General features: G+C 45.0%; 1 protein-coding gene across 8 annotated transcripts in view; it reads left to right on the top strand.

Annotated features, from left to right (window-relative positions):
- Positions 1-15325, top strand: part of R3HDM2 (R3H domain containing 2) — a 221848-nt gene that overhangs the window by 174893 nt on the left and 31630 nt on the right. For 6 of the 8 annotated variants that reach the window (XM_053292391.1, XM_053292390.1, XM_053292392.1 and 3 more), the window contains 4 exons: positions 1469-1570; positions 9491-9733; positions 10520-10646; positions 15012-15247. In XM_053292391.1, coding sequence (XP_053148366.1) covers positions 1469-1570; positions 9491-9733; positions 10520-10646; positions 15012-15247 — 708 coding nt within the window. The remainder of the gene's footprint in view (positions 1-1468; positions 1571-9490; positions 9734-10519; positions 10647-15011; positions 15248-15325) is intronic. The other 2 variants (XM_053292393.1, XM_053292394.1) reach the window with 1 other exon arrangement.

Below are 15325 nucleotides of genomic sequence, written 5' to 3'. Positions count from 1 at the left end.
ATTTTTAAAGGAAAAGCTCAGAAAATAAACATCTCTATAATAGAAAATTGGAGTAATAATGAAATTGGATATTCCCATTGCACTTTATATTATTGAAGAGTTCAGTGTTATTTCACCATCCTACATAGCAAGTATTAAATTAGCCATCTCTCTGTGTTAGATTTATATCTTGCTGAATTCCTGTAAATAATATATATTTACAGGGAGGAAAATAGCACAAATCAAAGTTCGTTTCTCTAATCAGAATGGTGTCTGAAAATGGAGAACTAGTCTTTTATCAAACGTTTCCACATACATCCCCACTGGGATTCCTATATCTAGGCAGAAGAGGTTATAGCAAGAGAATGTGCTTTTCAAAACAAAAAAGCAACTCACGCTTTCCTCAGTGACAGGAATAATAATCTGATCTCAGATGGTCACACTACTTGCTTGTTTGGGCAGGGGCCATTTAATCTCCCTCTGAGAGATTTGTAAGAATTAGGGAAGTACACGAACACATTTCAAGCACATTTAGGGAGCAGGGCCCGGGAGCTTTAAGAGGAGAGTAGGTCTTATGCAGCTTCCTGCTGGGACAGTGCGCATCCCAAGAAGCCCCATGTGGCATCTAGACCCACATGTGCACCGCCCCAGCAGGAGGCTGCATGGGACGACTGAGAACAGGTAAGGACCTGCTCTCTTTCTTAAAGCTCCCAGGCCCTGCTCCTGAAATGTGCTGCAAGCGCAGTTTGTGCACATCCCTAGTCAGCATTTCATAAAGTTCCCCATGGGTGTCTGCCATTGGTCTGCTCTATCTCCACCACCACCACCACCACCACCACCACCACACACACTTTCTTCCTCTTTTCTGGGTGTAACCCCAGTGAACGGCATTTGCTTCTCCTCCTTTGCATTCTGACTCTGAAAATGGATAAGTGAGCTTTTTCTATAGGCCAAGTATTCAGGATTGGTTTAAATGAATGTGAGTTATGTGCTAGTCAGAATTTGGATAGTTTACATCATTTTTGTGATTAGGGCTGCACTTGCTTTTTCTTTTCTTTTCTTTTTTGCAAAACTTAGGAACCAGCAAGAATTTCTAGCAGCCAGCAAACTTGCTTCCTGACCTCCAGAGCAACCCAGTTACCAAGCCCAATTTGGGGGGCACTTGGGAATACTGGGCACCTGGATTTTTGCAACCCTTGACTGTGATGGAATGTATGTTGGCATGTTGCGCCTTCATTCCTTAGAGATGGATGTTGATCCTCTTGCTGTTCTACTGCCTCTCCCTTACTAGACTCCTATTTCTTGTTTTCTAAAAGAAATGAAACACCAGTTCAGTTATCTGGTGGTGTCATTTCAATCTTCTGTCTGTATGTACAATGACTAACTTTGTTGTTCCTTTTTCTCCCTCTTTTTCTCTTTCTTTTCTCCAACCCTTCCTTACACCTGTTTCTAACCCATTCCTACCCTTTGTTTCCTGCTCCGTTCTCAGCCGGTCCCAGCTCTGCAGCCCTCTCCGCAGCCTATTCAGTACTCTCCAAGTTCCTGTCCCCAAGTCCTCCTGCCAGTCTCTCCACCCCAGCAGTACAACATGGTATTAAGCCCCTCACTTCTCTAAGACCATCACACTTCTCTCTCTCTCTCTCTCTCTCCCTCCCTCCCTCCCTCCCTCCCCATTGCATGCTCACTGCTCTCTCACTCTCTCTTTTTACATGCTTGGTATGTATGTTCTGCTTTGCTGTGCAACACAGGAAGATATAGGCTTGAAGGAGGGGGAAGAAAGGAAAAGTGTCTTTCTCCAGTTGCAAATTCATGTTACCTACTTCTGGTGGTAGCTTTTGTGGTACTTAGGGAATAAGGTTTTGCATAATGTTTTAATGTCAAGACTTGGAGAATTTATAGAGGGGCATTCAAAATTATTTAATGCATAAGAAGATGTCTGGGCTCTTCGCCTAAAAAAAAAACTGCTGAACAAGAATTTGTTGGCAGTCATTTTAAAATGTGGATTTTTTAAAGGATTTAAAATTTAGAGCACCATTTACTTTTTTCTCATAATACAAATAATTTCAGCAAGATAACGAGCGAAGAAGTAACAGAAGCAGGGGCAGAGCCACTGTTGAGCGCCGAGGTCCAAAATACCTGGACCACCACTCCCCCCTAGTGCGTGACCATCGGCGGAAACAGAGCCATGCAGCCCTGTTCATAAGGCGCTTCAGCCAGCGCCAGATTTACAGCCTGGTGAGGAGTATCTTTTTCTGCCTGAAAAAGCAAAGAAATGTGTTGCCAGCCCAGCTGGGCATCCAGTGTTGGTTGAAGCTTCTCATAAATGGAGCCACATGGCTCCATTCACAAGGTGTTTCAACCAGCCCCAGCCTGGCTGGTTGAGTCGTATTGAAATTTCCCAACACTGCAGTACCTCTGCGACTGTGAAAATGCAATTATTTCCCCAGCTAGCAGGTCTCCTATAATTTTGAGATATCTCTGGAATGTGGGTGCATGAGTGCACCATGGATACCTATTGAATAGTTCCAGTTACATGACTAAAAGCAGATCACAAATCCTGCCCTGTCTCCCATGACATTTTCACCAGCTTGTAAGCCTAACATCAGCACTCAGCCTGCAAAGACAGGACCAGCTTGGAAACTAAAACTTGTGTCAACAGAGTGTAGAGAAGTCCCCCATTTAGTCTGCAAACATTGCCTTGAGATTAGTCCATTTCTCTGAGAATATCAGCTTTGGAAGCTGAGCAATCCCCCTCTTATCCACCCTTTGTGTGTGGGGAGAAAACAGGTAGAAGAGGACAGCAGGATGGCTGTCTCCCACCTGGGATAAGCCTTCCACTCTCCCTTATTAGAGGTGTGCATGGAACCACCAACTGCAGTCCGGCACTGGGGTGGGGGGTACCTTTAAGAGCGGCGGGAGGGTTTATTTACCCCTCCCGCCGCTTTCCCCGCTTGGCGCCGTAATCCTAAGAGTAATTGGGGCAGCAGGACACCTCCCTGCCGTCCCTTCCCCGACGTTGCTTAAAAAAACTCCCAGCAGTCATTTGCGCATGCACGCACACGTTTTTAAGCAACGTCGGGGGAGGGGCAGCAGGGAGATGTCCTGCCGCTCCAAATACTCTGAACATTACGACGCCAAGCGGGAAAGCGGCGGGAGGGGTAAGTAAACCCTCCCACCACTCTTAAAGGTACCCCCCCACCCGAACCGGACTGCCCAGGTCCGGTCCGGACCGGTCCGGAGGCTTTTTGAATGGCCTCCAGACCAGTCCGGGCCCATCCCTATCGCTTATGCATATGTACCATCCATTATGCATGTAATAGGTGTTACATGATGGTCTTTGAATCAGTTTTACAAAGGCTAAAGGTTGGTCAGTACATAGACAAAAACAAAGCTGGGTTGCCAACAGCTGAATGCTCAGCTGGGAGCTGCAGCCAATCCCAGGTCTCTATGTGTATCTGTAGGATGCAAATTTCAAAGGGCTGTTCCCATTCACCCTTTAGATTTTTAGATGCCTTTAATAATATTAGATATGAACCTTAAAAAGTAGTGGGTGAAGAGGCCCTAAGAAGGAGTACAAGCATGCTTTGAATTGTTCATCTACAAGATGCCATCCACTTGTGTGCCAGAATTAGCTTCCCTATCAGTAACTCCCTAGAACAAACCACCAAACTACTTTAGTGAGAGACCTGCTAAAGGGAACCTAACTGAACAAAGTAGCATTTCTTGATTTTGTGTGAGGTAGCCCCAGCAGCCACCAGATGGCACTCTTCAACAGTGTCATGATGAGACAGTGCAAAGTGATTGACATTTTAAAATATGTGACACTCAGCTCACATACTATATGGTAGGGGTGTGCAATTCAGATTTTCGGTGTTTCGATTCGGATCTGAATCGAAACACCTCCGATTCATTTTGTAACCGAATCTGGCCCCTCCGAATCACCCCTGATTCGATTCGGATTAATTCGAATCCGAATCAATTCAGATTTAAAAAACGGGTCCTGGGGCCAAAAGAGTGGGGTGGGGTGGCAGTACCTAATGGGTGGAAGCTACCACCCAAATTGCAGAGGGATTGTCCAAAGGGCTGATTTTTGGTGAATTTTTGAAGTTTTAGTGTCTTTGGGGCAGATCGGGGGCATAACGTGGGATCTGGGCCAGAAGTGTGGGGTGGGGTAGTAGTGCCTAAAGGGTGGAGGCTACCACCCCAATTGCAGAGTGATTGGGCAAAGGGCTGATTTTTGGTGAATTGTTGAAGTTTACGTGTCTTTAAGGTTTTCTCCCATTAGGTATAATGGAGGGTGTATCGCTTCACGTCAGGGGGAAAGGGGTGGCCTAGAGCAGTGTGGGGTTGGTGGTAGTGCCAGGTAGGGGCCATGGCACCCTATGTGCACTACACCACCACTCGCTCTGGGCCACCCCAGCACCCCCCAAGTGCACTTATGGGGCTGCTGAAAGCTCCATTATACCTTATGAGGAAAAACCTTAAAGACGCATAAACTTCAACAAGTCACCAAAAATCAGCCCTCTGCCCAAATCCTTTGAAAAAATTCAGGTAGCTTCCTTGCCCCTACCTGGCACTACCACCAACCCCACACTGCTCTAGGCCACCCCTTTCCCCCTGACGTGAAGCGATACACCCTCCATTATACCTAATGGGGGAAACCTTAAAGACGCGTAAACTTCAACAATTCACCAAAAATCAGCCCTTTGCCCAATAACTCTGCAATTGGGGTGGTAGCCTCCACCCATTAGGCACTACTACCCCACCACACTCTTTTGGCCCAGATCCCACGTTATGCCCCCGATCTGCCCCAAAGACACTAAAACTTCAAAAATTCACCAAAAAACAGCCCTTTGCCTAATCCCTCTGCAATTGGGGTGGTAGCCTCCACCCATTAGGCACTACCACCCCACCCCACTATTTTGCCCCTGGGACCCGAAATTCGAGTAGACGTCACTTCAGCCCTTTTTGCATTGAAGTCAATGGGAGGCAAAAAGGCGGGAAATTCAAATAGACATCATTGCTCAAAATGGAGGGGGAAGAAGAAGGCATTTATGGGCCACAAAATGGAGGGCCGAAACAATAGATATTTCGGAGCCGAAATGGGGGTGATTCAGTTCGGCTCCGAAAAATTTCGGATGGCAAGAAGGGTGATTCGGTTCGGATCCGAATCACCCGAAATTGGCTGTTTCGGGTACAGATCGTTCTGTACCCGAAATGTTTCGCACATCCCTACTATATGGCATTTACGTTAGATGTGTTCCTGTCATCCATGTCCAACTGCAGAAGTTCTACTCTGTGGCTTTAACATGATGATTTGATAATCTTGCTTCCACCCCAGCTGTATGATTCCTCAGTTTATGTGAGTGCTTTTCTGATGACATTCCTGAGTGCAGTTGATCGGATTTGAGTTGCAAATATGAGTTAAGTCTTTCAGCCAGATGTAAGCAATGTAAGAGCTCTATCTGAGAGTTATGTCTTATATTGCTTCCCCTTCCCCCTCCACAACATTTGAAAAACACCAAACTATCTTAAGACAAGGAGGAGTTTCAATATGCTACCATTTATAAGGCATGAACATTCTATTGGTCATCAAATCCAAACTCTCTCCAATCTGCCAGAAAATTTGCAGACATCATCTAGGTTCCAAGTAACACCTCACCTCCAAATCTGGTGCATACCCATTGAAAAATGGCTGAGATGCAGCAGTTTTAAAATATCAGCTCCTAAAAGGGGGAGTTTAAAGTGTTGGCGATCTTTTTTGCCATCAAATAACATAACTTATAATTCTTAATGTCCCTTTAAATGTGCTTAAAATTATGCTGATGCATATTCCTGGGGGGTGGGGGTGTCAGGATTTGATCCAGTATTCCCTCCGCTATTTGCCTCTGAAATCCCCATAAAAACAGAGTAAAATCAACTAAGGCTGCTTATCATCGATTTTGCCCACTGAGGGTTCTGAAGTCAGAGTTGGGAAGGGCAAGTCCCAGCAAGCTCTGAAGAGTGACTTCCTGGTTCTGAACGTAGCTGCTCAACAAGGAGACTCAAGGAACACTCCAGCACTTTTATACTTAAATGTTTCCTCCCCCCTCCTTTTCCTTGATGGGCTTTTATTTTCTTCCTCTCCTGAGATGGTGGTGAAGTGTCAAGGGGCCTTGCAAGGGCATGTAAAGTGGGACGAGGTGGTCAATGGACTTAGGAGGGAACGCAAGATGTCAGGAGGCCCTGCCAGGGCACCCAAGGCAGTGTCAGACCACTGTTTCCTCTAAGGTGTGCATGCACTCACAAGTTATATGATGTCTGCTCAGTTAATTATAGATCCTGCTCAGGATGAATCTGGAATGCCCCACTCTGAATGCAGGTGCGCACACAGTGCCTTGATACTGCTGCCCAGAACAAAACTCATTCCGCACAGAGATGAAAAAAATTAGAGGGACCACTGTGTCAGACTGTCTTTGAGCATGGACTTTCTCCGTCAGAGATATACTGCCTCTCTATGTGGAGGCCGTACAAAGTCTTTACAGCTTATCTGGCATGGAAGTTAAGAAGGGCATCTTAATTTGCAATTCCCATTGTGTTTTTTTAGAGCACAAGTGAAAACTGACACAACTCCTTACTGAGGTTTTTGGATGATTAAATTAACTCTTCTACTTGAAAAATATATATTAAAAAGCCATTTGGCTAGGTGTACAAAACTTTGTTACCTTATCTTTCAAATTCTAAAAATAGAAACCAGACACTGTTACCTTCCCCGCCCGCCTGCCCCCCCCCCCAAGTTCCTTCCACCGTTTCTGTAAACATAACATTCATGGGATTCTTTTACAAGATGTTCCATTGTAATGACTTGCCATAATTTGCCTCTCCAAGCCTTAAATATTTGGAGAATCCTGTCTAGAACAGCATTTCTTGCTGCTAGCAGGAGATGTGGCGTCTAAAATTACAGATCTGTTTTTGATAGTAATAGTAGTAATAACTTTACAGGAAACAGGATTTTGTTTGAAGCATTCTGTTGACTCTTTTGTTCCAAGAAGTATTTTGGGACATTTGCACTATATATACCAAAATAACCTTGTCTCTTCATAATCATACCAGCATTTATTTTTCCTGTCCAGATTGTGCTGTGCTGTGCTGGTGGCAATAAAGCCTCTGACCCTGGCTGTGATGGTTCAGAAAGTTCACATGCTCAGGGAACTAAGCATTTTACAGACCAGCTTCTGTGAGGGAACAGGGAGAGAACGAGAGAGGTGTTCTTAGGAGACTGACTAAAGGAAGTGAGGCAGAGTAGGTGCTGACCTAAAAGGTAGGGAGCAATGGGTAGAAGCAATGGGTAGTGGTGTCATATTCCTAAGACCCATTGAAATTAATAGGTGTTGTTAGTCAGGACTGATTGAATGCGACTTAGTTACAACTAACTTCCTTAGGATATAATCCATAGAGCTAAAGGATGAGCCAAAGAGAAAGTGGGTCTGAGGTAAAACTCTGATGTTGTGCATAAGTAGTGAGAAGGAAGGGAGTCAAATGGGGACAGAGTTGCTCGGTCTAAAGCAGTAGACCAGTGTTCCCTGTAATAGAGATTCCCAGATGATGTTGTCTGCAACACTCATTACTCCCAGCCAAAGGCCATTGCAGCTGGGGATGCTGGGAGTTGCAGTCAACATCTGGGCATCTCTGTTACAGGGAACACTGGTCTAAAACAGGACTACACAACTTTGGCCCCCCTGAAGAAGTTGTACTACAGCTTCTCTCTCTCTCTCTCTCTCTCTCTCTCTCTCGGCCCTGTGTCTGGGGATGATGGGAGTTGTAGTCCAAAAACACCTGGAGGGCCAAAGTTGTGCAGCCCTGGTCTAAAGGCTAGACCAGACCTGCTCAACTTCGGCCCTCCTGAAGATGTTGGACTACAATTCCCATAATTCCTGGCTATTGGCTGCTGTGGCTGAGAATTATGGGAGTTGTAGTCCAAAAACAGCTGGGGGGGCCTAAGTTGAGCAGGCCTGGGCTAGATCCAGAAAAGGGAATTCTGCCAGTTGTGGCGGCACTGAGATGTACCCACCTTAATTAGGGTCAACATGGCCCATGAAGCAATGCATGGTGGTAATGTGGACAGCAACAATTGAAATTCGCACATGAAACTAATCTGTCAATTATGGCTTTTTCTATAGACTTCATTTGACTTTAGCATTAATATTTTGACATGTTTTTGATACAAATGCCAATTTGGATGTCCTTTTCCCATATTTTCCTACATTTAAATCTCTTGATTACAATGCTACATGTTGTACCAATCCCTCTGAAGCAGCCCTAATTGCTTTGGATTTTGATAGTGATATTATTAATCTAATACATTTTTTATCATACGTGGATGAAGCTTGAGTTTTAAAAAAGCTAATTTTATTGTTTCTTGTTTACACAGTCAGGCAGATGGTTTATTTTATCCAGACATTGAGTCCTTTCCAAGGACCAATTCCAAGGAATTATTATTATTATTATTATTATTATTATTATTATTATTAAAATTTCTATACCGCCCTTCCAAAAATGGCTCAGGGCGGTTTACACAGAGAAATAATAAATAAATAAATAAGATGGATCCCTGTCCCCAAAGGGCTCACAGTCTAAAAAGAAACATAATTCTCTGCCACAAGATGTGGTGACAGCCCACAACCTGGATGGCTTTAAGAAGGGTTTGGATAACTTCGTGGAGGAGAGGTCTATCAATGGCTACTAGTCGGAGGGCTGTGGGCCACCTCCAGCCTCAAAGTCAGGATGCCTCTGAGTACCAGTTGCAGGGGAGTAACAGCAGGAGAGAGGGCATGCCCTCAACTCCTGCCTGTGGCTTCCAGCAGCATCTGGTGGGCCACTGTGTGCAACAGGATGCTGGACTAGATGGGCCTCCTTGGGCCTGATCCAGCAGGGCTGTTCTTATGTTCTTAAGATACACACCAGCAACAGTCACTGGAGAAACTGTGCTGGGGGTGGATAGGGCCAGTTACTCTCCCCCTGCTAAATAAAGAGAATCACCATGAATCACCAAAAGGTGCCTCTTTGCCAAGTTAGCAGGGTCATCCAATTTAGATGAGGATATCATTGTGAAATACCTGGGATATCATTTTATGTTCCTTTCGCTCTTTAAAAAAAATGTAGTGGGCTAGATAATGTTGGTTCCAATTCTCAGTTGCATCTGGGTATAAGTGAAAGTTCCATGTCCTAAATGCAGTTCCAACACTTACATTGGCCTACATTTTGGAGGAACAAAGAATCGATACAGTCAACTGGTATGAAAGATCATTTGGTGATCTTTCCTTCTCTATTTCTGCTTAAAATCTACAGTGCTCTCTCTTCAGCATGTCTACCTTAAGTCAAATGACCATTTTCTTTGTGTTTGTGTTCGTTCTTTGTATACACTCTAAGTACTCATGCTCTGGGTGTTGGGCAGCTGTTATGCATTTGCTGATAGAAACAACTTGGGGACACAGTTACTCTGTGCTCACTTCTCTTATCCTCTGGGTCACAGGCTGACGAACTCAGCAGTCCCTTTGGGCAGATCAGCCTCAGCCGCCAGGGTTCTACAGAAGCACCAGACCCATCTTCAGCCATGTTCCAGTCACCAATCATGTCCCAGCATCCTCAGCAGACGGGGTTCATCATGGCTTCCCCAGGGCAGCCAATCACTGCCTCCAACTACTCTGCCTCGGGACACACAGCACCAGCCCAGCAGGTCTTGCAGCCCCAGAGCTATATGCAGCCACCCCAGCAAGTAAGCAACTGTGTCTCCTAAGAAGCAGTGGCTGATGCTGAGACTGTGAGGAGGAGCACAGAAATCCCATCTCCAGTAGAACCTGAGTGAGACAGAACATTAGTCATGGAAATATTTGAATGGACTGACTAGCTTAGGCTTAGTCAGGTGGTTTTTGTGTTATTTTTTTAAAGGCCTGATTGGGAAATATCTCTTCCAGTGCCGATGCAAGACCCACCACTCTCCACCCTCATGTGTACAGCTGCACAGGTGGTGTCCAGTTAAGAAAGATATGCCTCTTGAATTTCCAGAAGCTATTTGTGCTGAGGGCTGATCTCTTCTCTTATCTTCCATTTCTACGTTCTCAGTGGAGATAGAAAGACTCAGAGGCTTGTGGGGAAGGTGCTGAGGGAAAACGCTTTTTGCAATTTCTTGTATGTTTTCCCTTTTTCAGGGGTTTTTAGTGACTTGTGGTTCCCTGTGGCTCGGTTCAGACATTGCTCACAACCATGGTTTGTTGAGCTGAAGGAGTGGTTGGTGTTACCAACCCAAATCTGCCCGCATGCTCTAGTTGATTGGGGTCAGCAAACCAGAATCTGAAACAGTGGTTTGGAACTGGTTTGCTCAGGTTATGGAAACTGTCGTTTGTTATGTCTGAATCTGCAGACCATCGACAATAATTCCAGTCTGTTTATTGCTGCAACCAGTGTCATCTTCAGCAGCACGGAGTCCCAGTGCTCTTCTTTACTTTCTCTGCATGTTGTTCCTTGTCTTATTTACTTAATACTGCCTTCATCCCCCCGACAGATTCAGGTTTCTTACTACCCTCCCGGGCAGTACCCAAACTCCAGCCAGCAATACCGACCTCTCTCTCACCCGGTGGCCTACAGCCCACAACGCAGCCAACAGCTGCCTCAGCAGTCACAGCAGCCTGGTAAGTGAGCAGCACATGCAGCAAGGGGAGAGTGGCTTAGTGCTGTCAGGGAGATCCAAGCCATCTTGCCCTTTCTTGGAGCCAGCGGGAGTCAGCCTATTTATAGGGCTCAAATCATGTGCATGCTGGAGATCTTTGTGAGGACTAATTTAGCTGGCTTGAAGGCATGAGTGGGGGTAGTGTGTGTCCCATTGGGTCATAATGAGTCATGACGATTGCCACTCCTCATTTTCACATAATCCTGCTCTTGTAGGCTCATAAGAACAGCCCTGCTGGATCAGGCCCAAGGCCTATCTAGTCCAACATCCTGTTTCCCCCACTGGCCCACTAGATGCTTCTGAGAAGCCCAGAAGCAAGAGGTGAGGGTACACCCCCTCTCTTGCTGTTGCTCCCCTGCAACTAGTATTTCAAGGCATCTTGCCTCTGGGGCTGGAGGTGGCCTGGAGCCACCAGACCAATAGCCATTGATAGACATGACCTCCATGAATTTGTCTAAGCCCCTTTTAAAGCCATTCAAGATAGTGGCCATCACCACATCCTGTGGCAGAGAACTCTTTTAATCTATGGATTAATTGTGTGTATGTGAAAAAGTACTTGCTTTTGTCGGTCCTAAATTTCCCGGCCTTCAGTTTGATGGGATGACCCCTGGTTCTAGTGTTGTGAGAGAGGGAGAAAAATATCTCTGTCTATTCTCTCTACTCCATGCATAATTTTATACACCAATATCATGTCTCCCCATAGCCGTCTCTTTTCTAAACTAAAAGGCCCCAGATGCTGTAGCCTTCCCTCATATAGAAGGTGCTCCAGGCCCCTGATCCTTCTTAAGATACAGTGACCAGTACTCAAAATGTGGCCACACCATAGATTTGTATAAGGGCATTATAATATTAGCATTTTTCCCCAGTCCCCTTCCTAATGATCCCTAACAAGTAATTTGCCTTTTCCATAGCTGCCCCACACTGAATCAACACTTTCACCAAGCTGTCCACCACAACCCCCAAATCTCTCTCCTGGTCAGTCACTTGCAGCATCAGTGTATATGTGAAGTTGGGTTTTTTTGCCCCAATATGCATCACTTTACACTTGCTTACATTGAACCACATTTGCCTTTTTTTTGCCCACTCACCCAGTTTGGAGAGATCCTTTTGGAGCTCCTCACAATCTGTTGTGGATTTTACTACCTTAAATAGTCTACAGATCTACAAATCATCTACAAATTTGGCCACTTCATTGTTTACCCCAACTTCTAGATCATTTATGAACAAGTTCAAGAGCACTGGTCGCAGTACAGATCCTTGGAGGACCCCCGCTTCTTACTTCCCTCCTTTGTGAATACTGTCCATTTATTCCTGCTCTCTGTTTCCTGTCCTTCAACCAGTTACCAATCCACATATGAACCTGCCCCCTTATCTCATGACTGCTAAGTTTACCCAAGAGCCTTTGGTGGAGAACTTTGTCAAAAGCTTTTTGGAAGTCCAAGTATACTATGTCAATGGGATCACCTTTATCCACATGCTTGTTGACACTCTCAAAGAACTCCAAAAGGTTAGTGCGGCAAGATTTGCCCTTGCAGAAGCCATGCTGGTTCTCCTTCAGCAAGGCCTGTTCTTCTATATGTTTAATAATTTTGTCCTTAAGTATGCTTTCCATCAATTTACCTGGCACAGAAGTTAAGCTAGCTGGCCTGTAATTTCTTGGATTCCCCCTGGGCCCCTTTTTGAAAATCTGAGTTACGTTGGCTACTTTCCAGTCCTCTGGTACAGAGCCTGATTGTAGGGACATATATTTTCTAGGAGATCAGCAATTTCACATTTGAGTTCCTTCAGGACTCTTGGGTGGATGCCATCTGGCCCTGGCGATTTGTTAATTCTTAGTTTTTCAAGATAGTCTAGAACATCCTCTTTCGTCACCTCAAATTGGCTCAATTCTTCAGCCTCCAAGCCTGAGAAGCTCAGTTCTGGAGTGGGTATATGGTCAGTATCCTCCACGATGAAGACAGATGCAAAGAACTCATTCAGCTTTTCTGCAGTCTCATTATCGTTCTTAATAATTGCTTTCACATCCTCATCATCTAAGGGTCCAACCACCTCCCTGGCAGATTTTCTGCTTCTGATATATTTAAAGAAGTTTTTGTTATTTCCCTTGAGACTTCTAACTATATGTTCCTCTCTCTTTTTGCATCCCTATTGTCTCCTTGCATTTTTTTTGCAAGAGCTTATGTTCCTTCCTGTTCTCTTCATTTGGGCAGGACTTCCATTCTCTAAAGCAAGTCTTCTTCCCTTTTATAGCTTCCCTGACTCTACTTGTTAGCCACACTGGCTCTGAACTTAACTTGGTGGTACCTTTCCTCCTGCTTGATATACATTCCATCTGAGCTTCTGTTATTGTGGCATGTAGTTTGCATGCTTTCTGGAGTGATTTGACTCTTCAGACTTTCCCTTTCAGCTTCCTTCTTACCAGTCCCCTCATTTTTGAGAAGTTTCCTCTTCTGAAGTCCAACACATCTGCATTGGGCTTGCTTGGCAGTGCTCCACTCACATATAAGCTCAACTGGATCTCACTGTGGTCACTGTTCCCCAGTGGTTCTACAACTCTTGACATCTTCCACCCTGTCCTGGACAACACTTAAGTCCAAGGTCGCCTTCTCTCTGGTTGGTTCCATGACCAATTGTCCTAAGGCAGAGTCATTTATCATGTCTAGAAATTTGGCCTCTCTGTCAATACCCACACATGAATTTGCCCCATTTTTGTGTGTGTAATTGAAGTCATCCATTATTACAACTCTGTCTCTCTTTTATGCCTTTCTGGTTGGCTTCTCTAACCCCAGGTCACTCTCAGCATTTTGATCTGTAGGGCGATAGCATGCCCCTAGTAACACATTTCCTTTCAGCCCTCGTATTGTCACCCATAATGATTCTGTGGAGGACACCAGTCCTCCTTAGTTCTCTAGCTTGTTGGATTGTTTCCCTTCTTTAATATACTGTGCCCCTCCCTGTCCTTTCTGTAGAGTTTGTATCCAGGAATAAATGTCACACTGTTCCACCACATTTCTGTTATGTCAACTATATCTGTTTTCATTAACAACCAAGCACTCCAGCTCACCCATCTTGGTCCAGAGGCTTCTGACACTGATATTTAAACACCTACATGCTGAGTCTCTTACCTGGCGTTGGCCTTATGCTATTATCATTTGATATTTTTGACTAGCTGTCGTATATTTTCATCTGCTCTAGTCCTGGTTCTACTCTGTCCCCTTCTGGTTTAACTGCAAAGTTTGCACCCTCGCACCTTAGGAGATTTTGGTTGTTGAATCAGATACCACCCAGTTTCTGTCAGCAATCCCTCCGGCATCATTTTAAAAGCTGCTTTGCAAGCTGTTTGATCTTAAGCGCCAGCAGTCTGGCTCAGGTCTGGTAACAGTTTAAACATATTTACCTTTAAGGGTTGCAGGCTTTATTTGCTAAATTAGTCACCTAAAGCTTTAGCTGATTGGTTGGCAGAGGTCCTTTTAAACATGTCTGCTGAAATTGAAAAACAAGCTTATTCAGCTGCATTTCCAAGCTTTAAAGAAACTGCTTTCTCTGAGGCTTGAATCTTGGATCCATTGGGTCCAAGGGAGTGAATGACACATATGTTTTTGGGAGAGCCCAGAGGAACTGGATACTCTTTGGTCCAAAAGAAACGATAGGCTAAATGTGCAGCTGCCACCAAAAATAGTGGCTGCATGTTTAGTGATTTCTTTGCCTCCATAACATCTAGTTGGAGTTTGCCTCATGTGTCGTAATACCACAACACTTTCTCCATTTCTGCCAGCAGCAGCCAATGGTCTTGGTTTGGGTTGGGGAAGCCCAGAATATTATGACATCAGGATGCAAGGCAAGCTTCCACTAGACATGAATGGAAATGGATTAGGGAGCTAATTATGTGGTTGCAGTGTTTGGTGGCAGTCATGCATTTAGTAGTTTGGCCCAGTGCCTGCCCAGTTTTTATCATAATAGTTATTGTCATTGTCATTACTTTGTCAACAAAAACATTCTCAAAGTGGTTTCCATAGCAAAAGGATTGAGAAGATTGTTTCCTGTCCCAAAGGAATTTTCAGTCTAAAAAGAACAGAAGCAAGACACCACTAACAGCCCTGTGAGGGATGTCATGCTATGCTGAATAGGGACAGTTGCCCTTCCTCTGCTAAATGTAGGAGAGCCACCACTTTTAAAGTCTTTGCCCAATTAGGAGGGGTGGATTTGATCCCTAAATTGATCCCTCCCAGCTTTGAAGAACATGTAGTCCAGCTCTCATTTGGGTGACAAAGGGACACCCCCAGGGCACCAATAACATTTTAACCTCCAGCCTTTTGTCACAATGCAGGTTTACAGCCAATCATGTCCAATCAGCAACAGACGTACCAAGGGATGATGGGAGTGCAGCAATCCCAGGGCCAGAGTCTCCTCAGCAACCAACGCAGCAATGTGGGCGGCCAGATGCAAAGCATGATTAGTGTGCAGCAGTCTCAGAGCCAGAACCTCCTCAACAACCAGCGAGGAAGCATGGGCAGTCAGATGCAAGGCCTGATGGTCCAGTACACGCCACTGCCTTCATATCAAGTGAGTGGCAATAGGAAGAAAGAAGAGGGTTAGGATGGTAAGAGCTTGTAGAAGTGACAGTTCTACAGTCAGACACTG

The sequence above is a fragment of the Hemicordylus capensis genome, chromosome 2, assembly GCF_027244095.1.
Source record: "Hemicordylus capensis ecotype Gifberg chromosome 2, rHemCap1.1.pri, whole genome shotgun sequence".
Lineage (NCBI taxonomy): Eukaryota > Metazoa > Chordata > Lepidosauria > Squamata > Cordylidae > Hemicordylus > Hemicordylus capensis.
Note: the sequence above shows the minus strand (reverse complement) of the source record. Positions and strands in the feature narration are given on the sequence as shown.